Source organism: Geosmithia morbida, assembly GCF_012550715.1.
Source record: "Geosmithia morbida isolate 1262 chromosome Unknown scaffold_3, whole genome shotgun sequence".
NCBI lineage: Eukaryota > Fungi > Ascomycota > Sordariomycetes > Hypocreales > Bionectriaceae > Geosmithia > Geosmithia morbida.
In genome coordinates, this window is record NW_023336190.1 from 1583169 (window position 1) to 1606671 (window position 23503).

Below are 23503 nucleotides of genomic sequence, written 5' to 3' on the forward strand. Positions count from 1 at the left end.
CCCGCCCAACCCACCACACCCCTCCCCCCTCTCTCCCACGGCGCAAACGATTAAAGGGAAAAAAACACAAGAACAGCAGAAAGCTAACGATTTGAACCGGTTTCCTTCCCAATTCAGAAAACCCCACACACAACTCATTCAAGATGGCCAACCCCCGAGTCGAGGAGCTCCCTGATGAGGAGACTCAGCAGGTCAACATCGAGGACAAGGAGGATGACAGCAGCGACGAGTCCGAGGCTGGTGATGAGGCTGCTCTCCCCGCCAGCTCTACCACCGTCATCTCCAGGAACGAGAAGAAGGCCCGCAAGGCCCTCGAGAAGCTCAACCTGATCCGCGTTCCTGGAATCACCCGCGTCACTCTCCGCCGCCCCAAGAACGTAAGATGATCTTCCGATTTCTGATCCCATAAAACAGCCACGGAGTCGCTGAAAGCGAAAGCTGACAATTCAAACACAGATGCTCTTCGTCATCAACAACCCCGAGGTCTACAAGTCTCCCAACAGCAACACCTACATGTAAGTTCTATAACATAGACCGTGTGTGTACCTGGAGCTGTATGGATTAGCCCCCGCTGACGTTTCTTCTTCTCGTATAGTGTCTTTGGTGAGGCCAAGATCGAGGACACCGCTGCCGCCGCCCAGCAGGCCGCTGCCGCTCAGCTCGCCGCCCAGGGTGCCGACCACGACCACGCCGGTCACGACCACTCGGGTCACAGCCACTCCCACGAGTCCGGCGAGGCCAAGAAGGAAGAGGATGATGAGGACGAGGACGAGGATGACGATGAGGAGGTCGACGCCGAGGGTCTAGAGGACAAGGACATTGAGCTCGTCATGGCCCAGGCCAGCGTCAGCCGCAACAAGGCTATCAAGGCTCTCAAGGAAAACGACAACGATATCGTCAACTCCATCATGGCATTGAGTATCTAGTTTCTGAGAAGCGGAGTGGAGGGAACCTACCTGACTTCCTCTCTTGCTCTCACCCAGGCCTGCGTGGCTATGGGGGTGTGCATCTAGCTGTGTACTAGAGAGCTTGCCCCTCTTAGCTTATGTGTGCTGGGGTTCCAAAAGAAAAAAAAAATGGGATCAATTCTCTGGAGTTCAAATACTATCACTGCATGCCTGAGCTTCTTCTTGTGCTTGACTATTATGAGTATGGATCAAGGTATTGCGAAAGATTCTAGAAATACGGCGGCTGTAAGATGAGACCACCATGTGCATATCGGGGGAAAAAGAGCACCGTGGCCAACCCAACAGTCCTGTATGCATCAGTGTGATGACATGTTCCGTGTCAAAATAACAGGCCCGTCTACGCCCTCCAGGTTCCCTGGCTGCCAGGCTCTGGGGAACGCCTAACCCCATGGGCTTGTTGCTATGTGCGCCTATTACGGACAGGTCCGGGATCGGGTAGTGATTCAATCACGTGATGAACATTTACCCGGACTCCTCCCACGACCCGCTTGTGTACTCGGCAAAGTCAATCAACACCTTGGTACTCTAGCACCACGCCTTCAACCACCTACTCTCCCTTAAACCCGTCAAATCATCTATCAAAATGGCCACCACGGTACGTCTACAGCCCGAGAACTGCGCATGGGAGGGGATGGATCTATCTTCCTGTTCCAATTGCGATTGCACTACGACGACGGCGCGTTGTTTGCATTGCGATTGAGTGTTTTGAGGGACAATTTGTCCCTTTTTCTCTCTCCCCTTCCGCTCCCGCTCGCTACTAGCTTTCCACCCTCCCCTGTTTTCCGCCCGGTCGGCCGGATGAGCACCAGATGAGCTAATTTTTTTTCTCTCCTTCTCCGTCGCGCCCGACGAAACAGCGAAGCGCCGCTCTCAAGATTGACTGGACCAAGGTGACCAGCTCGCTGGGTCTCCGCGGCCAGACCGTCTCCTCCCTCCAGGCCTTCAAGAAGCGCAACGAGGACGCCCGCCGCCGCGTCCAGGTGCTCTCGGAGCAGCCCACCACCGTCGACTTCTCGGCCTACCGGTCCGTCCTCAAGAACCAGGCCATCGTCGACGAGATCGAGAAGCGCTTCAAGGACTTCAAGCCCCTCACCTACGATGTCAACCGACAGCTGAAGGCCATCGACGCCTTCGAAGCCGAGGCCGTCAAGAATGCCGAGGCCACCAAGCAGGCCGTCGACCTTGAGCTCAAGGACCTTGCCGCCACCCTCAAGAACATTGAGGAGGCCAGGCCCTTCGAGGACCTCACTGTCGTACGTCTCACCATACTCCCCCGTCAACGACCACCCCACGACCCCGATCATACAGCCTCTTTTCTTCTGCGCACCCGCAACAATGATGGTACTGACTCCCATACTTTTCACTCTGTAGGACGAGGTTGCCGCCGCCGAGAAGACCATCGACGAGAAGACCAACCAGCTCGTCTCCAAGGGGCGCTGGATGGTGCCCGGATACAAGGTACGTGTCTCCTGTCTAACCACCACACCACCCCTCCTGCGCCATTTACTTCTTTGCTTGCTGACACCCACTGCAGGAGAAGTTCGGCGACCTCGCCGTCGTCTAAGCTGCTTTCTTGCGTCCTTTCCACTATCCCTATACAGAAAGCTCCTTCCCTTTGTGTACTCTAGCATTGTAGATACGAGAACTCGTGCGGTGGAGCTAATAGACTCTGCTAATATCCCTTCAAGACAAGACTTGGGGCCAGTTCCCGTTCCATCCATGATTACGTTTTATTGCTGTGCTGTGCTGTGCTGTTATGTGCTTACTTTAATAAGTGACGTGGCTATATGTTCTGATCCGGATAAGCCGGTGCTACTCTGAGCCATCAGTCCGTGGCTTGCCTGACTTTTGCCTGGCCGTCGTATATCAATCACCCTCACATTTACCATATGGACCCCTGATGTTGCAAGGGCTCGTGGGCTGGAACAAGAAGTACTCTTCGTTACAAGTAGACTGAAGAGCAAGCCTACAGCTTGGAAGCCCCAGCCGCCCAAGGCGCCACGACGTAATATCCCGACTCGTTTACAGCGGCACATGGCGCACCTTGATAGACATAGGCCGCCTACTAGATTTTAGACGGCAAGCGTCTTAACAGAGTTCAGTGTTTTAGCATGGGACCAGCCACCATAGAATATATCATCACCATATCGGCAAGGTATCTGCTCTCTGGAGCATCGCTTTTGTTCTATTCATTTTGCCATATATTCCTCTTCTAAGCTGTCGGCGTAGCATACTTCACGGTCCACTCCCTTGCCACGGCAATGGCAGCCTTCTCGTCGTCCTTCCAGCTCTTGGCGACGTCGGCAGCGAGGGGGTCATCGGGGTTGGGGGCGCCCAGGAGGGCCTGGATGGAGAGGAGAATCGTTCGGATCTGGAGGGCAGGTGACCAGTTGTCTAGCACATGATGTTAGCAGAGTCGTTTCAACTACCCGATTGGAAGGGCTCGTAGCATGTGCCATTGCGCCGTATCGTGGGTGTGCCTACTCTTCAGGACATCGAGACAGATGCGACCAAGCTTGTCGACATTGGGGTGGAAGATTTTTGTGAGGAAGCGAATCTTGGGAGGCGTCATGGGGTAGTCTTCGGGGAGGAATAGCTCGAGCTTGAACACGCCGCCTAGAGGTAGGAAGAAGAAGGAGTCAGTTCCGCCATGCAGTCTCGCGAGAGAAGAGTGTGGCCTGCATGGTATACCTTCGTAGGGGGACTGGGAAGGGCCGTGGATCTCGACGTCAAAGTATCGGAGGTTGTCTTCGTGAGGGATGGCGCTGATCCCGGGCACGCTGCAAGCTGTCAGTAAGCAAGAGCACGCGCGCACACATGCAGGCTGGTCATGGTCAACTTACGGCTCGGCCATCAGCCGCTCCGTCTCCTTGATGATACGCTTGGGCAGCGCCATGTCGTGCCACGCAACTTGAGGTAGGATGGAGGGGCTATAGGGTCTAGAGAGTCTAGAGAGTGCACGAAAGAGGGAGAACCGGGAGACAGCAGGAACAAGACAAATAAAATGCTCTTTTCGGCTTGAAGGGAGGAAGGGCGGCGCGAAGACGTTGACGTAAGTGAAAGCCAAGAACGTGGAAGTGTGTCGTTGGATTTGGAGAGGCGGGGCACTCGTTGGATTTAAAGCAAACCCGGAGAGGGAGGGGGACAGCCCAAGTCTCGCGTGTGCGATAAGATGGCGCACTCGTGCAGTAGTGGGAGACAAGGGAAGCTTACACGCGCTGGGTGCAAGGATGCGGCAGAGAGGATGTTGGGGATTATGAAATAATTTCAAGGTAGATCTTTGTTTCGCTTCCTCGACTGGAGAGATTGTGCCATTGATTGCACGAGCACACGGAATAAGGAAGATGGTAGAAGAAAAGCGGGAGATGTTGGAACTCATTCAAGCGACGGCGTCCTTTGAGCGCATTTCAGCACATGACGACGCCTGAACGACTTCTGGCTCTGCAGTGGATCCTGATCCTGTTTTGCTGGCAATCAGCGTGAGGTACCTCTACACAGAATCCCGCCCACGAGATACATTGGGATGAACTTCCGGTGATTTTCAATCTCATCTGTCTACACTCATCATCATCATCAACATCGTCCTCTTTTTTTCATTTGGTGTATATATCCATAGAAAAACGACCACACACGATGCAGCTGTTCAAGCACAACTGAAGCTGCCGAGATTATCCAACCTTAGAAAAAGTATTTTTATCCCCCTATTTTGAAATGGAACTGTCCTCTGCTCCACCATCCCATTGATGCCCGCTTGGCATTGAGGCGCTCACCGTGAGAAGGTCGCATGACGACGCGAGGCCGCCACCACGATGCCGACATTTGAGCAGACACTCGAGCAGGCCAAGAAGGGTAAGATCATCAAGTCAGCCTACGACAGTGAGAGCTTCGAGTCTGATGGCACCATCCACGTCGACGGCCTGGTGGGGTCGGCCACCATCTCACCGTCCGGTAGGGACATTGCGCTGGCGTCGCCCGAGGGCCTGGCCATCATCGACCTGGACTCGCCCTTCAACCCTCCGCGACGGCTGCGAAGCAATGGCATGCCGTGGCTAGTGACGGACGTTCAGTGGTCACCATTTGCCGCCCGCGACTACTGGGTCGTATCGACGGCCAACCACCGCGCCCTGGTGTGGAACCTCAACTCGCGCGACGACTCAAGCTCGGGTGCCATCGAGCACTCTCTGCAGGGTCATAGCCGCGCCATCACCGACATAAACTTCTCCGCGCACCATCCGGACTTCCTGGGAACATGTTCCGTCGACGGCTACGTCCACTCCTGGGACTTGCGCCGCCCCAGACAGCCCGTCCTCACCTTTTGCGACTGGTTCGCCGGCGCTACCCAGGTCAAGTATAGTCGCCAGGAGCCGCACATCATCGCGTCCTCCCATGATCGTTGGTTGCATATCTGGGACGAGCGCTGGTCATGCAAGCCCCTCCGCACAATCCCGGCACACACCTCCAAGATCTACGGTATCGACTGGAACCGCGTGTCCCCAACCGCCCTCGTCACCTGCTCTCTCGACCGGAGCATCAAGTTCTGGGACTACGCCAAGGAGAGCGATGAGCCAAACCACGTCATCAATACCGACTACCCGGTCTGGAGAGCCCGACACACCCCCTTTGGCTATGGACTGCTCGCCATGCCCCAGAACGAGCCCGGCGACCTGTACATGTACGACCGGAGGAACCTGAACCAGAACCCCAAGGATACCTCTGCCGACCCCGTTGCCGTCTTCCCAGGCCACGGCGACCACAAAGTCAAGGAGTTCTTGTGGAGGAGCCGTGGCGGAATCGGGGACGATAATATCGACAACCGCGAGTTCCAGCTCGTTTCGTGGGGAGGAGACCATGAGGTGAGGTTGCAGTGCATCGATGAAAGCGTGCTGGCCTCTGTCGGCTACGTCCGCGGCTCTCTCGCCACCCGCGGCCTCAACCTCACCCGTCAGGGCGCTGTCTACAAGACGTTTCGTACCGTCGACGATGGATCCAGTCGTGATCGCAAAGCTGGCACCATGAGAGACCTGCGTAGTAATAACAGCACAGCGCACAGCAGCCAGCAGAGCGCTCTCACGCTCGGTATGCGATCAGCCATCCAGGGTCGTCACTCCATGGCCGGTTGGCGAGGCCCGTCTATGAAGGCCAAGGTGCGATCCAAGAGAGACCGTACCCAGTCCCAGATCGGATGGCTCAAGGGAATCACCATCACAAAGAGACGGACACCGGGTTCTCGTGATGTTCCTAAGAGGCAAATGTCCAAGGATTCCAGCGCCTTTGGTCATGGTTACCCCGACGATGATTGGGGAGAGCCCGATACCGTCCAGGAGGAGCTGTTGCGCATCAGCACACAGATACCCAAGGTCAAGTGGGAAAACATCGATATGGACAACCTGTCGTTGAAGGCGTCGCTGAACGGACCGTGGGGTGTTGATGGGGAGACCACCTTCATCAAGATCAAGATCGATATTCCAGAAGACTATCCCACCGCAGCGGCACCAACCTTCTCCATTGAAAAGACGTCCTTCCTTCCAGAGGAGACGCACCGCCGCATGACGCGAGAGATCCACCAACTCGCGGAACAGTTCCTGCAAAGAAAGCACAACTGTCTGGAGGTTGCCTTTACCTATCTCCTAGGCGAGGTTGATTTGGAGACCAGTACCACCTTCTTCAAGAACGTTGGGGATCTGGATGACGAGCTTCTAGCAGGGATGGATAGTATCAGCTCTAGTAGTGACGAGGACGAGGATATCCCTGCCGGCGGCTCAGCCTCCATGTCGCAAGAGCTGGTACCCCCTGGCGGCGATGCTGATACAGCACTGGCGACGACGAACCGCACCATCATCCCGCCACCCGTGAGGACGTGCGGCGCTCGCTTCTCCCACGCAGGACGGCTCATATGCTTCTTTCCTAGTAAGGAAGAAAAGGCTAGGGCCCTATTCTCGAGCAATCCGTCGCTGCAGAAGGACCGGCCCAAGGGAGAGCCATTCTTTGCCGGGTTTGGCCGACTCACGCACGAAACACCTCCCCGGCACAGGTACACTGAAGAAGCATCCGCCACGGATAACCTGTCTGGCTCCGATGAGTCAGAGGACTCCTCATCTTCGTCATCGAGCGATTCTGAATCTACGTCGATGCACAAGCTGAGCATGTGGTACCGCCCGAGTCGCCAGCTCCGAAAGACGTGGAGCGAGGACCGGTCCGTGCGATCGAGCGGCGGAGGTACCGGGACGGGCATCGGAACCGGTACCGGCACTGCTTTTAGCCGCCGGCGTAGTGGGCGGCCGCGAAACCTTGTGTCGATTCATGATTTGCGTGGCCTGCTGCCGTCCAAGAAGGAGCTGGCACAGGAGTACGCAATATTCGGTGACGGTGCCGAGGTGTGCGAGCATAACGCTATGGTGGCGGAGAAGTATGGCTATGACGACCTAGCCGATATATGGCGGTACCTCACGCTTCTTCTCAGACAGGGGATCCCCCTGGAGTTCCTGGCCCACGACACAAGGCGGAACTCCATCCTCGTGATCGCCCGCGAGATTGTTTCGAGGTGTCGTGGCGAACCGACGCTCGACGCAGGATTCGGGGTCATGAGCCCCGCTCCCGGACTATCCGGGAGAGTCAAATGGGGGCAGCATCCGTTGGCGCAGGAATTCATCCTAGAGCTCCTCGAGTACTTTGCCAAGATCTCAGACGTACAGATGCTGGCCATGCTGTCGTGCATCTTCAGCGACACATCAGCAGGCAGTGGCCTAGCGTACGCAGAGTCGCAGCTCCCCCAGCCCAAGACGCCTCTACCCCTGAAGGCCCCCGCCTTTTCGCTCAACTACTACCCGGCGGATTCTTCGGCGTGGAATCTGTACAGCAAGAGCCGGCACACCTCTGGCATAACGACCCCGAGGACACCAATGACGCCGCACTACGCGACGCCGCAACTATCCGGCGATGCACTGTGGAGCGGAGAGGCAGGGCTCAACTCGTACTCATGCGGTGAGACGCCCCCGGCCAGACATAAGGGACGGGATACCCCGCACGGGGGACGGTCCAGATCTCCCCATGGACGGTCAGTTCCCAAAGCGAATACCAGCCTAGCATCGTCCCTTACGGGGGTCTCTCGATCGCTCACAGGCGGCAGCTCTGCCTCACCTCCCATAGCCACCTACGGGAAGAAGAAGCCCAGCCCCGTCGAGACGATCATCAACAGCCTACACCCGGGCGGCGGCACGTCCATATGGGGCAGCTCGACGGCGATGGGTGACTCCAGCGTCGGGCAGACTTCGGTGGACGACGAGGACGACGAGGACGATGAGAATGATACGCTGCCACTGGTGCCCGTGAGCGTCTCAGTCTACATAGAAGACCAGACGATATTCGATGATGACGGCTGGATGAGCGCGCCGTTCCTCGACGCCAAGCGAGCAGACGCATACGCCAACTACCGGTACGCATATGCCGAGATGCTCGAGATGTGGGAAGAGTCGCTGGCCCGCCTGGAGATTATGAAGTTCAACATCATCAAGGCGGACAGGGTAACCTCCGGCAGCAACGGCGACAGCATCAGGACGACGGTGGACGCCACCAGTGGCAGCGACAACGTCCGCGATTCGCCATCGTCGACCCTGACCAAGAGCCCTGAGGGCAACCGCCGACAGCAGCAGCAGCAGCAGACAACGACAACGTCACGCGGCGGCGGCAAATCGGGCTCATCCCCCATTGTCATGGGCAGGAAGGACCAGCTTCAGGCCATCGTCGCGTCGAGCCGTGGCCTAGATGTGACGGGCATATGCCGCATCCACGAGACGCAGCTCGAGCCAGCGCTGTACACCTCTTCCGACGCCAGGATGGGTGGCGCCGTGGGCACGTGCGGCCGGTGCCGCCGCACGCAGAGTCAGCTCCGCTGCGTGTACTGCCTCGAGCCCATAGACGCCCTGTTCCCCCCGTGCCTGTCCTGCGGCTGCGCCACCCACGAGGTCTGCCTGGCCGAGTGGCACGCCGCCGGCGAGACCGAGTGTCCCGCCGGGGACGAGTGCAGCTGCGTCGACGAGGCGGACGACGGTCAGGTCGAGTCGTGGGCTGCGCTGCAGGGTGCGATGCTCAAGAAGCAACAGCAGAACAGGGGTATATCAAACCTTCCCCTGTCGCCTATCGAGGATTACGACGATGACGATGATGATGAAGACGACGATGCCGATGCCGATATCGATGTGCGTTTCCGCACCTCACTGGTGCAGAGATCCAATACCGTGGATGTCACGTCGCCTGCTTCTTCGACAAGGAACACGACGGCCAGGGGCGGTGGCGGTGGAGGCGGGGTATTCCCCTTAGCGGGACCGGCGGCACTGAGCTTCGGAAGACTGAAGAAGTCCGCTGGATCGTGGTCGAGGGCGTCTAGTGGGCAGAGAGGTCTCAGTCGTGGACGGTAACACTATGCATCGCCGAGAGGGAGGGGCACACTTTCATGTAGTGGAGTGGTATGTGTATGTAGGATTGCATGTGCAAGTAGGTTATGGTTTTACTCTTACTCTTTATCACAAGCCAACAATGTATATATTTCCCCTCATAGGTTTTTCTTCTCATCTATCTTGGGTGGCAGCCCAGTCCGAACCCATGTCTCTCATGCCTTCTTGACCAAGTTGACAAGTGGTTCACCAACATCCATCTTCTCAAGGTTAGTGAACAAAACGTCGACAGTTCGCTCGAAAAACGAGCTCGACTGCCAGCTGACGTGCGGCGTGATGAGCAGGTTGGGCGCCTTCCATAGCGGATGACCGTCAGGCAACGGCTCCGGGTCCGTCACGTCGAGAGCAGCACCGCCGATGAGTCCCCCGTGAAGGGCGTCGACGAGGGCATCCGTGTCTATGATGGGTCCCCTTGCGACATTGCAGACGAAGGTCTTGGAGGAGGAGCGGGCGAGGATGTCAAACTGGCGACGGCCGATGCTCCCGCGCGTTGAGTCAGTGAGGGGCATGGACACGACGAGCAGGTCTATGCCTAGGGATAGGAAACTGTCGAGGTCGCCGCTGAACCAGCGCGCGGGAACGACGCCGTCTGGGTCGCCGGTCCCGGGAACCAGGTAGGTAGATCCGGGAGGCAGACGGCGCGACTCGGGTGTCGTCCTCGGCGAGCCGGTGTAGGCGTATACTTGCATGCCCAGGGCCTGGGCGACGCGGCCGACATTACGGCCGACGGAGCCATAGCCGAGGATTCCTCTGCCACAACAGGTTTCAGCCGACACGCCGAAAAGCCATCCATGAAGCCATCACTACCCACATGCGTCTCCCGGCCGAGTCGGCTCTCATGGCGCCCACGTCCCACTCTGCCCTCCACGATGCCTCGTCCCGCTGGACCATGGCGTAGTGTTTCAGGAAGCGCTGGTGGGATAGCCAGGTGCCAATCACCCATTCCGTAATCTGCGGCCTGTTCAACCGAGTCGGGTCAGCCCCAGAGTCCGGTAGCAAAAGGAAAAACGGGAAGAAAAGAAAAGAAGAAGAGAGTAAAGGATTGTGGGTATCCTTTGCAGGTGGTATCCTCGTACGCATGTATCCCACTGATCGAGCAGAAATCCACCGCAGGATCCTTATACTTGGCATGCCCGGCCCAGGAGTCGGACCCCGAGGTCACCATCTGGACGAAGCGCACGTCACGCATCAGCCCCGGTCTCTCGGGCGGGTATATGATGCATAACAATGTGATGCCGTCGAGGACCTCGGCTGACACCTCTTCCAGAGTGCTCAGCCCGCCTGAGGAAAGAATGCGTGCCTTTTCCCAGCGAACCTCCAGGTTGGGGAAGCGGGTCGACACCTTGTCGAGCCATCCTTGGGGTGGGTCGACGGGGAGGAAGACGAGGAGCTTTTCTTTGCCGAGGGCCATTGTTGCGGCTGTTTCCGTTCTAGGTAGATATATAGGTATCTACATACATGCGTGCATAGATATAATATAGGGCGAGCTGCAGATTGGAAGAGTGAGGGGGTCAGATTGGACCGATGAACAAGACGAAGTGAATGGGAGGGAAGGAACCAGTGTTGGGTCGTCCCAGGAAGGAGCGTCCCCTCTCTCCATGTTAATGGCAGCAGTTTATAGCACTGGTGATTGATCAAATATCTTCGTCACAACTCACATAAAAGGCGCGCCCTTCATATCGAATAAGATCAAGAAAGGCCTTCCCCATGTCCGCGTCAGCCTCATCGCCCAATAATACTTGACATTTGACTGGTACGACATGCATAGGGCGCAATGGCTAATAATGGTTCCACTGTTGGTAGACCCCGAGTCCCGAGATGAAAAAGACAACGACCGCTCTTATTATTCGGCTTCCTCGCAGGCTGCTCGTACCGAATATGACACACCTGCCCTTCTCCTGGTATTATTATTATACACTGGCGACCATAGCGTTGTCACTATATCCTTTTGTTGCTGTTGTTGTTGTTGTTGTTGTTGTTGTTGTTGTTGCCGTCGTCGTCTACACATTATATGATAGTATTTTATATGCCTGTGTCAGTCGACTTTCTCTCCGTATTCTCGATGATGCAGTAGTAGAATCAAATCGAGCTGCAGTATTGAATAGTAGTCAAGAAGAAGAAATATATTCCATTCAAGTCTTACTCAACTTTCCGAGTCCCTCATATCACCTCTCATCAAGAGCTTGACATTTCCAAGGAGTCCATGAGAGGGGAAAATGAGGAGAGAGGCGGGAGCCAGGTATCGTAGCGATGCGCTGTGTAATTGTAGGTACGACTATGCAGTTTGCTCTACATCACCTAATATATCGACAGTTGATCATCGCCGCCCTTTGTACCACCAGGTGTGACTGCAAATCCTTCAACATCCACTTCCACGTCTTCTAGGCGTGGTCTAAGTTGACGTTCTTAGATTGCTCGTAAGCACGCGCTTCTGATTCCTGTAGGCCCCAGCGGCTTTCCCCCATCAGGACTCGTGCCGTAGCCTCTGGGAGGTAGCTGTCTCTTTGGACAGGCACCTTCTGGAGCTTATGGGCGATGTTGCGAACCTCTCCGACGAGTTGTTCTACCAGCGACAGCATCAGTACGTTTCGTCCCCCAAAAATCCATGTTCCTCCGTTGAAGCTTCTCCCGCAGGCTGGGCACTTACTGCATATATCAGTGTCAAGGCTCTGGTATGATGCCTTTTGTGTAGGAAGATAGCTGAGCAGCTCTTTGGAATAAGCCGCGGCGACAGTCGCAGCATAACCTTGCCAGATATTGTTCTCGTGGGAGTCGGAATAGTCACAGATACCACAGATAACTATGGATGGAAAATCCATCATGATTCCCGCCGCTTCGGTCTTGAAGCATAGAGCTCCGGTCTCCTCGTATACACGGTCCCGCATCGCCGCGCTTCTCACCGATGTATTCCCAGAAGCGACGATACCGTAGTGTACCTGGGGATATCCTTCCTCTCGCCCAATTCGACTTTGTTCCCACGCGGACGGACACCCGCTGCATGACTTTGCGTCAACAGGATGAGGCTTATCGGGGCGAAAGAGCCGGTCCGTTGACGGACTGGGGCGTCCGAAATTTTGCCGCGTTCTTTTGTTTCGCGAGATGGCCCCGTCGACGTATTCCGGAGACTTGGGGTCATCTGTTATCGCGGCCGCTCTTATACCCGTTACCGCGCCCAAGAGAGAGCGCGGGGGTGCGTTCAATAAGCCAGCTCGCACAAACTTCTCCTCGTGCATCTTTCCAGCATCGTACTGGATCACGCCTCCACAAGTACGTTCGGGATAACTGACCACAACATCCCCTAAACGGACGTCATGGTCATTCGAGGGGATTCCTCCCCCAACGCCGACCATGAGCCCAAGTCGCAACTGAGGGAACGTTCGCTTCATGTTGATGACCGCTGCTGTTGCTGCCGTGGTTCCGGCGGTTCCGAGCTGGGTTATTACAACATGATGCCTACCAATGCGACCCAAGATGTATGAGTTTGGGTCGTTTCCGTCTTGTTCGTGTAGTCCGCCGAAATTCTCGTCCAGCATCTCCTTGGCCGCTGCCAATTCAATGGGCAACACGCATAACCACCCTATCTGGAATTCGCTCAACGCTGGGTGGGACATTGTGGTAGATTTTCCGTAAACTGCGGTCGATGTGTGGACGTTGCTGGTTGAGGGGAAGCTCGTGAAGATGAACGGAGAGTAACACAGGAAGAGCATGATCCTTGGTTTTACATCTCCGCCAGAGCTCAGCGGCAGTGGGAGCAGAACATTTGACGCCGTTCATGTGAAGAAGATGGGTGGATAACAGCGGCTAGCGATAGGTTGTCGATTCGAGAGACCGTTGCATACATGTTCATGCATGCGCCTCGGCCGCGGAACCCCAGGAGCCGGGCCGCCAGACCCTAAAGGGATGACATGAATGGAGCCGGACAGGGACCAGACCCATCTTTTGCCGCTACCATCACGCAGCAGTCGGCGTCAATCGAAACATTACACCATTCTTCATCTCCCTTCTCCTTGTGCGGCAGGTGGATTTCTTCTTCTGTATTCCTACATTTTTCTCCTACTACTCCTACTAAGCAGATCCCTTTCACGTGCTGAAGTAACAATACAATGATAGTCAAGGCCTCGTGGCCAGTCTTCTGGCAAAAGGACATGTTGGAGACGAAGGATGGAACGAGCCATGGAGTCTCTTGTCCTGTTCTGAAGAGTACGGTCTTGTGCGCGCTCTGGTTGTCGTCGTCGTCGTCGTCGTCGTCGCCGTCGTCGTCGTAGCCCAAGTCCATTCCCGGCATGCCGTCTGGTTCCGCCAGTCTCTAGGATGTGTTCATGGTAGTATGTCGGTGAGATCACTTCTGGCCATCACGTTGTCGCTTCCAAAAGCCTTTGGGAATCCATGCGTCATTCGGGGTCCGACCTTGAGGAAGAGCCGGAACCAGCACGAAGCCGAGGTACAGGTGGAAAAGCGGGGCCGGGTTCACTCATCCGGGACACCTGCGCCTCCTGGAGAAGCTTCCGGATTCGTCCGCAACGTCGTGCCGAAGAAAAAAGGTCAGGCTTCTTTCGACAAAGGCCCATCGCATCCTGTCGACGGCAGCACGGGAGGTGGCGCTGCCACCTGAGCTCGGCAGGACGCGGACCCAAGCCCTCCCGTCGTCCGGCGCGTTGTATTTCCCGTCGAGCAAGTTGACCTTGGAGACGATGTGTATGCGACCGGCATTGAGCTCGTGGCAGTCCTCTTTGGCGCAGCGACCCTCCCGTAGTATGAAGCGAGCCTCGGTGTTGCTGAGGTCCAGGGGCGCAATCTCGATAATGTTGTCCTCCACCCAGTAGCGAAACTCGCGCGCCGACTGTTGCAGTCTTACCTCCAGCGGCGCAGCGCAATCCGCATGCACCATCCAGCTCTTGTCGACCTCGCCGACCTTGACGGACCAGAACTCGCGGGCGTTGGGGAACCAGAACCTGTCAAAGATGACCTGGCCGAAGCGCTTCTGGTGGTAGCATGTCGTGAGGTACTCCGAGTACAGGTCGGGGAACTTGATGGATTCCTCGTCAGGGGCGCAGTCCCAGAATACAACCCGTTCGACCCGGGGCGCCAGCTTCTCGGTAGTCGGGTCAGGATGAGTCTGGTCTGCTAGCCGGTAGTCGCAGACGAGTATGTCTCGTGAGAAATCAAAGTAGGATCCGCGGCCGACAGGCTCATAACCATCTCGCGATTCGCTACGCGCCTCCGCGTTGAGCTGCGTCACCACCGGTAGCGGGTACGACTTGGCCTGGTGGACGAGATCGTTCAGCAACACGATGCGCGGCTCGACAGAGCACGACCATATCTTGAGCCGCAGTTCTGAGGGCAGGCGATCAAGGCGAATCGTGGGCGCTGTCGGGGTCGTCACTCGTCGTTGCGACGCATTTTCTGATGCGACCGTCATGGTTGGATCTCTCGGGATAGGCGGCCCATTCGATGAAGAAACTTCTCTCAAGGCACGTGGTGTCTGTAACCAAGGATGATGGTGAAGAGGAGGACCTGGCCGGACCACCTCGCCCATTGAGCCAGTTGACAAAATGGGTGCCCCTTTATTAGACAGGGCGGTGTGACGAAGATGGCAGGCGGCATCACCCCGCCCATAATCGGTGTCAGGCTTGGTGGCGGGAGTCGCGCGTCCGTTTTCGGTCGATGATGGTTAGCAGACGGTGGCGCGTGAAGCCATCGCGAAGGGGAGTTCGTCTTCGACGGTCCACAGTGACACTGGTATATACAATCCACAGAGCAATCCAAGGTGTGGTCGTACATTCTCACCGAAGGTCTGAGACTCGAGCACAGCCCACTGCAGCCTCTTTCCCTTTCAGTACTCAAACACGCAGCCACTTCGTCGGCCCTCACCGTCGCGCGTGTGGCCAGTTGGCAGCAGCGACCTGCACGTGCTGCTGGTAATACGGTACGCGTACGTACAAGTACGTGGTACAAGCCGAAGGGGGCGGGGACCCTTGTAAGGCTTATGCCATCGCGGAGCCTGGGCACCGACTTGGTGGTTCCTGGTTCCCCCGGACAAGCAAACCCTGTCTTTTGTTGGGTCTGCAAGGTGCTCATTACTCACACGAAGACGGACGACAGCCCCAAGGACGAAGGCGGCCAGCCTAAGCAGAAATCTAATTGGGACCCACGCTCAACTCGGGTGTCTGCAGCAGTGCAGCGCCGGGAGCGGGACGGGGACACTGGGGTGGGTTACCAATCAATCCGCGGATCATGTCTCACCTGCCTAGCCAGCAGCAGCGGACCGTCGAATCCACTAGGAAACCGCAGTGCAGGTACTCAGTAATACGCATGATACTGAGCACTCCTCCGTTTGCGTCGCATGCAAGTGCAACCAGGATCCTGCATCGGTGGTCAGTACCGTACATAGGGGCAAATGATTACTTATCCCTACGAGTACTCGTAAAGCCACACGGCCGAAAGAGGGAGCTCATGCGGTGCTCATGCGCGCACACAATAAGCTGAATCCCGGCCCCGCACCCGTGCACCGCGGTCGCACTCCCTCTCAGAGGCGACTACTCGTATGCCTCTCGTCTGGTTGCTCGAGAAAGTCGTTGATCAGCTTCGCAAAGTGACCGGCATATTGGTACAGAAACCCATGGCCGGAATCGGGATAAAGATGCAGGTGTGCCCCAGCGTGACGAAGCATCTTCCACATCAGGATGCTGTTCTCCGTCGGCAGCAATAGGTCGTCGCAGCCTGCCATAGACACACAAGCACGCGTTAGGCTGCAATGAGGAGCATATCAGGTCGTGTCGAAGACTCACCATTGGCGACCAAGACAGGAAGCGTCAGCTCCTGGAATCTATCATATGTCCCTTCGTGTGGCATGTTTGGGTCCATGAATCTGGCAAATGCCACGGCTTGTCTATGGACGGCATTGGGCGTCATGGCTACTCGATGCTGCCGAGCGTCGGCAATACGATTCCACGATGCTATGCCAGCAGCCCGGCTCCGCTTCGACTTGGTAAAGAAGCCATCCAGGAACGCATTCCGGTGCTGCGCCGCCGTGCTGGCCGCCTTGAGTCGGTTAAAGGGGCCTAGGGGAGCTTTCGTCACTCCCTCGCCGGTGCTTGGAGTGGTGCCGCAGAGCACCAGACGGCGTACCATTCCGCGGGGAGCATTGAGGGCCACAAGTTGGGCAACGCATCCACCCATGGAAAAGCCCATAACGTCAACCTGCTGGATACCCAGGGCGGACGTGACGTCCACATAATGCTGCGCCCATGTCGTCAGGGATTTGGGCACCTCACCGCCAGATCTCCCCACGCCGGCATTATCGATGAGCAAGACAGGTCGGGCCTGGGCTAGCGGGTCGACGAGAGCTGGATCCCAGTCGTCCATGGTCCCCCTTGGATACTCCCAAGCTCGGTCAGCGGGACTCATGATTAGTACAGTAGTCAGCCCCCATCGGGAACGTCGGAAAAGGGATACCTGAAGTGCATCAGGAGCATGAGGGGCACCCCGTATTCACGCCCAAGTTGTCGGTAGGCGAACTTGATGTCTCCAACCGTGACAAATCGGGTTTCCGCATCCTCAAACATCGCCATTGCGTCGTCGGTTTGTCGTCATGGAAATTGTAAGGATAGGGAAGACGAGAGTTCGTTCGCCCCCACTCATTTGATAATTTCGAAGTCATATGGAAGGTGTGAGGGCCGAGACTGGCCGCTACCTGACGTCAGCAGGTTAATGGTGGTTTAAATAATAAGTAAAAAGTTCGGCACGACGTATCGAGTTTTACATGAGAACAATTATAACAGMAAAAAAAAAAAAAAAAAAAAAARAAAARAAAARAAAARAAAARAAACCCGAACGATATTGGACGGAGATCTTGTCTGCTAGTGCCAATTAAATCTAGGAAGTAATCATGTCCAATATATTACTCGTGTTAAATTTGCATGTGTAACTACTGCTACTGTTGATACACACAAAGTTCCGACGCCATATGCACTCCAGGGTATGTACAAGACAAGCCAGCGTGGGGGTGATCAGTGGATTGAGCTCAAGGACAGCCAAGCATCTGTTGATCCATCATCATCAAACATCTCATGCACCGACAAAGAAGGGGTACTGACGTGTGGCAAGGTCCGCCGACTGCATGCGCTCAGTAAAAGATGCCGTCGAATACGGATGACGATGAGAGCGAGGCGCCCTTCCCAACGCTAGATTACGATGGCCCCCCCACCTTCAACTCGCACCTATCCCCCAACGATGCCTTCATGTCGCCTCCGCGGCGAAGTGGCGGCACGGCTTCGGCACGAGCCTTCACGAAGCGTATGGGTGGGGAGCACGGCGCAGGAAGACGACGGAAGCGTGCGTGGAAGAAGCTGATGTGGGTGAAGCAGTCGTGTACGTGCACCTCTTGCCTCCTAACCCTCGATGGCGGAAGCAGGTCAAGTCAAGTCAGAGTACTGATGAGAAGGATGGCGACAGACCCGGACAACTACACGGACCAGGCAACTTTCCTCGAGAACCTACAGAGAAACCCGCGGCTCAAGCCATACGATTTCTGGCCCCTGGTGGCCGACTCGACCGTGATCCTGCAGCATGTGTGCTCCGTCATCATATTTGTCGTGTGCTTCGCGTGCATCTTCCAGGAGCGCGTGTCACCGGTGTCGATAGTCGAGTGCAGCAGCGTCATGACGTTTTCCGGCTGGCTCCTGTGGGAGCGCTGGGTATCGGAGGAAGAGAAGGTTGACGAGTCGGGAAACAACAACGCTGGCGGCGGCGGGACGGGCATCGCCGGCACCTGCATCGGTACGGGTGGTGGAGCGGCCAATGCCATCATCGGCCGCAGCGGTAGCCGTCGCAATAGGGCTGCGAGCCTGCGCCGGCCGATTGTCCTACAGTCACAGACGAGGGTGTCCTCGTCGTCAACGGCGTCGTCGGCCCCCTCATCGCGACCCGAATCGTACGACGCCTCGGCCACCAGCTCATCGAACCATCTGCCGGCCACCACAAAGATCACGGCTCCTCCTCCGACGGCAGCATCCGCACCGGCTACGGCGGCGACGGAAAATTCAACGCCAAACGGGAGCCAGGAGGCGCTGCACCAGCATCAGCAGGCGCAGGGAGCGGATGTGCCGCTGTTTGAACCGGAGGACGACAGCCCGATCCACCAGCGCCTGGGAACCATCAAGTCTGCGGCGCTCATCTACTCGACGCTGTTGGGTCTGAGCCCGATCCTCAAGTCCCTGACGCGGTCCACGTCGAGCGACAGCATCTGGGCCATGTCGTTCTGGCTGCTCGCGATCAACATATTCTTCTTCGACTACTCCGGCGGTGTGGGCGTCAAATTCCCCGCCTCGCTGTCGACCAACGCGGCGCTGATGGCGTCGACGGTGCTGGCCAGTCGCCTCCCGTCGACGAAGCAGGTGTTTAGCATCACACTCTTCAGTATCGAGGTCTTCGGGCTGTTCCCCGTCTTCCGCCGCTACGCACGCCACCGCAGCTGGCGATATCACGTCATCCTGACGGTGCTCCTCGTCCTCGGCGCAGGTCTGGGCGTCGGGCTCGTCATGGGCGAGGGGAAGAATGGCAGTCCCTGGTCCTGGAAGAGTGGCATCGTCGGCATGGCCGTCAGCGTCATCCTTTCGGTCCTAGGAACCGGAGGATGCAGCTGGTGGCTCATCGGCCTCCAAAAGTACAAGAATGAGATACACGGGCCCTGGGATCCTGCCAGGCCCATCATCATGAGTCGCCAGCGGTGGGACGACAGGTAATACATCACTCTATAGTATATACAATTAGACTTTCTCTCTCTCTCTCTCACCATATCCGTGCTCTTTCCGCCTTTTCCTTTTTTTTTCTTTCCTTGTCAGGCTCCGCGTATCTAGGTGAAGCTGCGATTTCCTTTTCCGTCGTCACAAGGACATCTTCTCTCGTACATGTGACGCAGGTGCACCCAAGGTTTTCTCGATGACGACTTGTCTCCATCAAGATTTAGCACTTGCTCTCATATGAATAGGTAAAGGCGGGGGGGAGTAGAGCAGGAAGAGAAAGAAGTAGAAGAAGAAAAGAGTTTAGCTGGTGTCACTGAATGGAAGAAACGGATATGTATGCCGTGTGTGCCACGAGATAACCTCGTTCCCATGTTTTATTATGGGGAAGAAACCGCTGACATGGCCGTCAACGTCATCGATACGTGTAATGGATGATTTGTATGATGGAGAGAGCCTAGGCGCTCGGCCTTGGTTTGCCGACTTAGCGGAAGCTAAGTATGATTTTTCTCTTTCTTCTTCTTCTTTTTCTTCTCCCCAGACAGAACTACGTAATGGCAAAAGAACCTGGATACCGTATCCTCGGACCGGGAGCCGAGCGTTGTGAATCGATGTTTCTTTCAGCTGAATATAACAGTCATCATACTGGTTGGTGATAGTGCCTTGTCCGTCAACTTCCGTCAGAGTGGAGGATGCATAATAATAATAATGATATATACATTTTACACATTTTGAGGACATCACATCCGTCTAGTTCTGATATACGTCGTCGTTCATGGCCGTCCCAAGACTGCCGGTTAAAGAGAGCATGTACAATGACTCTCCCTCCCGACAATGAGTTCAAGGACACCCTAAAAGACAAGACACAGATCGATCGTTCAGCTCCATCAGCCGACGGGTCTTAGAGACGGGAGACGGCCCAGATGCGGGGAGACGGCGCCAGATGTTTTTGGCACCCAGCTGTTCGGTTGAAGACTAACTTTTCCTGTATTCAGCGTTGGGGAGTCAGATGCAGCCAGTCATATCTCGGCCGTGAGAGCGACATACACACACACACACACACACACACAGAGAGAGAGAGAGAGAGAGGGAGGGAGGGAGGGAGAGAGTGATACTAGCTAGCATGCTGATAATAATATGTATGTAGAGTGTGGAGCCTTCCGTCCATATGCTCGGAACTAAAGCCTCATCCGGGACTAACACGGACGAGCTGAATTTGGAATGTCACCGTCATGGACATGATCGAGAGACCCGGCTTATAAGAGAGTCATGCTATAACTCTCGGCCTACTCACCCTCTCTATATTGCCTTCTCAAGATCCCCCTCCGTAGCTGCCGGTTCTTTTACCACACAAATTCTGTTGATCTTCTTGAAATCTTCTTAGTCCTCTACGCCTGCATAAAAACCATCTCGTCTGTTCGACTTCGCAACCACCCGCAACCATGAAGGCCAGCTTCGTCTCCCTCCTCGCCATCGTCGGCCTGGCCTCTGCCGCCAGCAGCCTCCCCACCTGCGCGGTATGTCCCCCTTCCCAACCGCTGCCATGGCATCTAATTGCTGGAACTGACAGATGATACAAGGTCAAATGCGTCAGCTCCAACCTCTCCCAGGGAGGCTGCTCCTCCATAACTGATACGACGTGCCTCTGCGGCGCCATCGACAAGATCTACACCGCCTCCGAGTCGTGTCTCAAGAGCTCCTGCTCCACCATCAAGCTCAAGGCCGCCCAGGCCGCCGTCTCCGAGGCGTGCGGCAAGTCCGTCGGAGGCTCGTCGTCGTCGTCGTCGGCCTCGTCGGCCTCGGGATCCGGCTCGTCGTCCGCCACTGCCACGTCCTCGGGCTCAGGCTCCGGCGCGTCGAGCGCTACCAGCACTGGTACCAGCAGCGATAGCAGCGAGACGGCCAGCAGCTCTGGCGGAAGCGGTGGCTCCAGCACCGACTCTTCGTCTGGATCCGAGGCTTCCTCGACTGCTGGCTCTGACAGCGGCGGCTCCAGCGCCGGTGATAAGCCTGCCGTCGGCGTGGCTGTTGCTTTCGCCGCCCTGCTTGCCGCTCTGTAGGGGATTCGGAGAAACGAGGCTCTGTCTCGCTGTCTAGAGGGGACAGAAATGGTAACCGGGACGGAGCTGCATTCTGTATATCGTCGACTTGATTAGCTCGTTAATTTACTACGTGTAGCTAGTCGTCACCGCCATGAGAGAAGCCATCCTTTTTTTTTCTTTGCCTTGACAGATAAATCCCGAGTGCTTCTATGTTGCCGGTGGCAAATCTATATCAATGATCCAAGGGGGCTGTACAGGTCTATAACTGATGTCCATGATGGCTGCGTTGACGAACAACGTCTGCTCCCCAGGATCAACCCTGTGTACCCCCTGCGTCAAGTCCAGCTCCATGCCCCTCCGTCTTGCTATATCTCTCAGCTTGGCCATCTTCTCATTCTGAACGTCCTGGCTATCGGTAGTGAGTGGCCTCATGGTATCCAGGTTGGCCACAGTCTTGGACGCTTCAGCGTCTATACCTTCGGGCGAGAAACTCTCCTTCCACCCAGCCAAGTAGGCACCCCAAGCCTCGTGGATGTGGCCGAAGCAGTGGACACGGGGCTTCGCCCGTCGCACAGCCGCGTACAGATCCCGGCACCCGGCACGCTCGGAGCGACCTCCCCCGCCAGCCAGGTCGAGGACTCCATAGGGCGGGCCGTGGGTCATGGCGATGTCGACGCCGGGCGGGATGGCGAAGCTGTGGCCCTGGCTGTACTGGAAGGCCCAGTAGCCGTACTGGGGCGTCCATGGGCTCGCGTAGACGGACAGTCTGGCCCCGTTGTCGAGGTCGAATGTGTAGGTGCCCTCGTCTAGGTAGCGGACGCCGTGGGACTCGGCGTCCTTGACGATCTTGGCGGCTGCATCCGCGGACGAGGTGTCGGCAGAGATGTCTTCGTACCTAGGGTCCAGGCAGAGGTCGTGGTTCCCCGCAATGACGATCTTGAGGGGTGCGTCGATGTCCTGGATCATGCTGAAAGCATCCCGGAGCTCCTGGGGTCTCCCCCGTCTCGTCAGATCGCCGGCGTGCAGCACAACGTCGGCTGGGGGTAGGGGGACGCGGTACCCCGTCACAGCATGGCCGTAGGATCTGGGATCGAACAGCTCCTCATCTAGCCCTCCGCTCGACGGCTTGGGAGGTGCGGCGTGTGTGTCGGATATGATGAGGATGCGCGTCTTGATGGTGGCCATGACTATCCTCTGTCAATGGCGTCGACGGGTAGAGAAGACAGCAGAGCTGTGTGGGTGGGATGTGCGGTCTTGGTTGTGTGTGTGCCTATCCTGTTTCGTGGTCGGATGAGGTGTTTCGTAGAGGGCGATGAGCCGATGTTGCTGCCTGCTTCCTGATGACTTCCATGACATTATATAATGAAGCTGGTGAGTGAGGGAGTGGCGACAGGTGACGACACTACGTTCATACGCAATACATGTTGGTTGACTGCTGAATTGTGTCAGGTTGGCATGGAATTGCATGTAAATATTCCCTCTGGTTTTATGTAAGGTGAACTATCTGGTTTCGTGCAAAAAGAATCGATATTTCGTCCTCTTTTCGTGTTAAGTTTTTGGTCATCTACGCCCTCTTGTTGCTGTTGCCCGCCATCTATATCAAGTGGAGGGATTATTACGAGTATTGCTGTTACGGATTACTGTAGGGAAAGACACTATTAATAATGACAATCAGTGGAGCTCCAAATCTCCAACCAACCGGCCATTTATTTCATCACAGCGACAACGCACATCCACCCACCTACCCAGACATTGAAACCTCGACCTCAACCTCCGTCACAGCCCGGAAACAGCCATTCTCTTCTACGCCGCTCCTCTGCCAAGCAGGACTCGACCCTACGCAATGTCTGCTGAACCTTCCGCCCCCGACGTGACAATGGGTTCGCCGCAGCCTCCTCCCTCGGACGGCCAAGAGCCAAAGTACGGCGGCTTCAGCCGCTTCGAAATCGAGCTCGAGGTGAGTTCTCCCCATCCATTTCCCTCCCCCTCCGAGGGGTCACCCCTGGCCGCTGACTCTGGGCCACGCCAGTTTGTCCAATCCCTCGCCAACCCCTTCTACCTCAATCACCTGGCCGCGCAGAAGTTCCTCTCCCAGCCCGCCTTCATCGCTTACCTCGACTACCTGCAATACTGGTCGCGCCCTCCGTACCTGCGATACCTGACCTACCCGGGTCCCACGCTACGACATCTCGAGCTGCTACAGCAGGAGCGGTTCCGGCAAGACATCATCAGTCCCGATCTGGTGCAGAAGCTGGTGGAGGACGAGATGCGCGCGGCTGTAGAATGGCACCAGGAGGCATAGA

At 56.4% G+C, this 23503-nt stretch overlaps 12 protein-coding genes across 12 annotated transcripts; 6 read left to right on the forward strand and 6 right to left on the reverse strand.

Annotated features, from left to right (window-relative positions):
• Positions 1-143: 143 nt before the first annotated feature.
• Positions 144-926, forward strand: GMORB2_5414 (uncharacterized protein; the record flags this gene model as incomplete). The annotated part of the gene is made up of 3 exons (XM_035467388.1): positions 144-377; positions 457-515; positions 596-926. The coding sequence occupies 3 exons, from the start codon at positions 144-146 to the stop codon at positions 924-926; spliced, it is 624 nt and encodes a 207-aa protein (XP_035323400.1).
• Positions 927-1551: 625 nt separating this feature from the next.
• Positions 1552-2532, forward strand: GMORB2_5415 (F-type H+-transporting ATPase subunit d; the record flags this gene model as incomplete). The annotated part of the gene is made up of 4 exons (XM_035467389.1): positions 1552-1563; positions 1826-2221; positions 2340-2426; positions 2503-2532. 4 exons carry the CDS (start codon positions 1552-1554, stop codon positions 2530-2532), a joined length of 525 nt encoding a protein of 174 aa, XP_035323401.1.
• Positions 2533-3180: 648 nt separating this feature from the next.
• GMORB2_5416 (ubiquitin-conjugating enzyme E2 N) lies at positions 3181-3864 on the reverse strand (the record flags this gene model as incomplete). The annotated part of the gene is made up of 4 exons (XM_035467390.1): positions 3181-3362; positions 3453-3584; positions 3660-3748; positions 3812-3864. The coding sequence occupies 4 exons, from the start codon at positions 3862-3864 to the stop codon at positions 3181-3183; spliced, it is 456 nt and encodes a 151-aa protein (XP_035323402.1).
• Positions 3865-4777: 913 nt separating this feature from the next.
• Positions 4778-9351, forward strand: GMORB2_5417 (uncharacterized protein; the record flags this gene model as incomplete). Its single annotated transcript, XM_035467391.1, has 2 exons — positions 4778-9044; positions 9320-9351. 2 exons carry the CDS (start codon positions 4778-4780, stop codon positions 9349-9351), a joined length of 4299 nt encoding a protein of 1432 aa, XP_035323403.1.
• Positions 9352-9573: 222 nt separating this feature from the next.
• Positions 9574-10829, reverse strand: GMORB2_5418 (Phosphoglycerate dehydrogenase or related dehydrogenase; the record flags this gene model as incomplete). Its single annotated transcript, XM_035467392.1, has 3 exons — positions 9574-10168; positions 10230-10376; positions 10495-10829. The coding sequence occupies 3 exons, from the start codon at positions 10827-10829 to the stop codon at positions 9574-9576; spliced, it is 1077 nt and encodes a 358-aa protein (XP_035323404.1).
• Positions 10830-11799: 970 nt separating this feature from the next.
• Positions 11800-13029, reverse strand: GMORB2_5419 (Phosphorylase superfamily; the record flags this gene model as incomplete). The annotated part of the gene is made up of 2 exons (XM_035467393.1): positions 11800-11981; positions 12066-13029. 2 exons carry the CDS (start codon positions 13027-13029, stop codon positions 11800-11802), a joined length of 1146 nt encoding a protein of 381 aa, XP_035323405.1.
• Positions 13030-13889: 860 nt separating this feature from the next.
• GMORB2_5420 (uncharacterized protein) lies at positions 13890-14837 on the reverse strand (the record flags this gene model as incomplete). Its single annotated transcript, XM_035467394.1, has 1 exon — positions 13890-14837. The coding sequence occupies one exon, from the start codon at positions 14835-14837 to the stop codon at positions 13890-13892; it is 948 nt and encodes a 315-aa protein (XP_035323406.1).
• Positions 14838-15944: 1107 nt separating this feature from the next.
• GMORB2_5421 (alpha/beta hydrolase fold) lies at positions 15945-16989 on the reverse strand (the record flags this gene model as incomplete). The annotated part of the gene is made up of 3 exons (XM_035467395.1): positions 15945-16138; positions 16207-16790; positions 16874-16989. 3 exons carry the CDS (start codon positions 16987-16989, stop codon positions 15945-15947), a joined length of 894 nt encoding a protein of 297 aa, XP_035323407.1.
• A 564-nt stretch (positions 16990-17553) lies between these two features.
• GMORB2_5422 (phosphatidylinositol N-acetylglucosaminyltransferase subunit C) lies at positions 17554-19161 on the forward strand (the record flags this gene model as incomplete). Its single annotated transcript, XM_035467396.1, has 1 exon — positions 17554-19161. The coding sequence occupies one exon, from the start codon at positions 17554-17556 to the stop codon at positions 19159-19161; it is 1608 nt and encodes a 535-aa protein (XP_035323408.1).
• A 1439-nt stretch (positions 19162-20600) lies between these two features.
• GMORB2_5423 (uncharacterized protein) lies at positions 20601-21218 on the forward strand (the record flags this gene model as incomplete). The annotated part of the gene is made up of 2 exons (XM_035467397.1): positions 20601-20675; positions 20739-21218. The coding sequence occupies 2 exons, from the start codon at positions 20601-20603 to the stop codon at positions 21216-21218; spliced, it is 555 nt and encodes a 184-aa protein (XP_035323409.1).
• A 189-nt stretch (positions 21219-21407) lies between these two features.
• GMORB2_5424 (DNA repair exonuclease SbcCD nuclease subunit) lies at positions 21408-22385 on the reverse strand (the record flags this gene model as incomplete). Its single annotated transcript, XM_035467398.1, has 1 exon — positions 21408-22385. One exon carries the CDS (start codon positions 22383-22385, stop codon positions 21408-21410), a length of 978 nt encoding a protein of 325 aa, XP_035323410.1.
• Positions 22386-23043: 658 nt separating this feature from the next.
• On the forward strand, positions 23044-23502 carry GMORB2_5425 (uncharacterized protein; the record flags this gene model as incomplete). The annotated part of the gene is made up of 2 exons (XM_035467399.1): positions 23044-23157; positions 23194-23502. The coding sequence occupies 2 exons, from the start codon at positions 23044-23046 to the stop codon at positions 23500-23502; spliced, it is 423 nt and encodes a 140-aa protein (XP_035323411.1).
• Between the last annotated feature and the right edge of the window lies 1 nt (position 23503).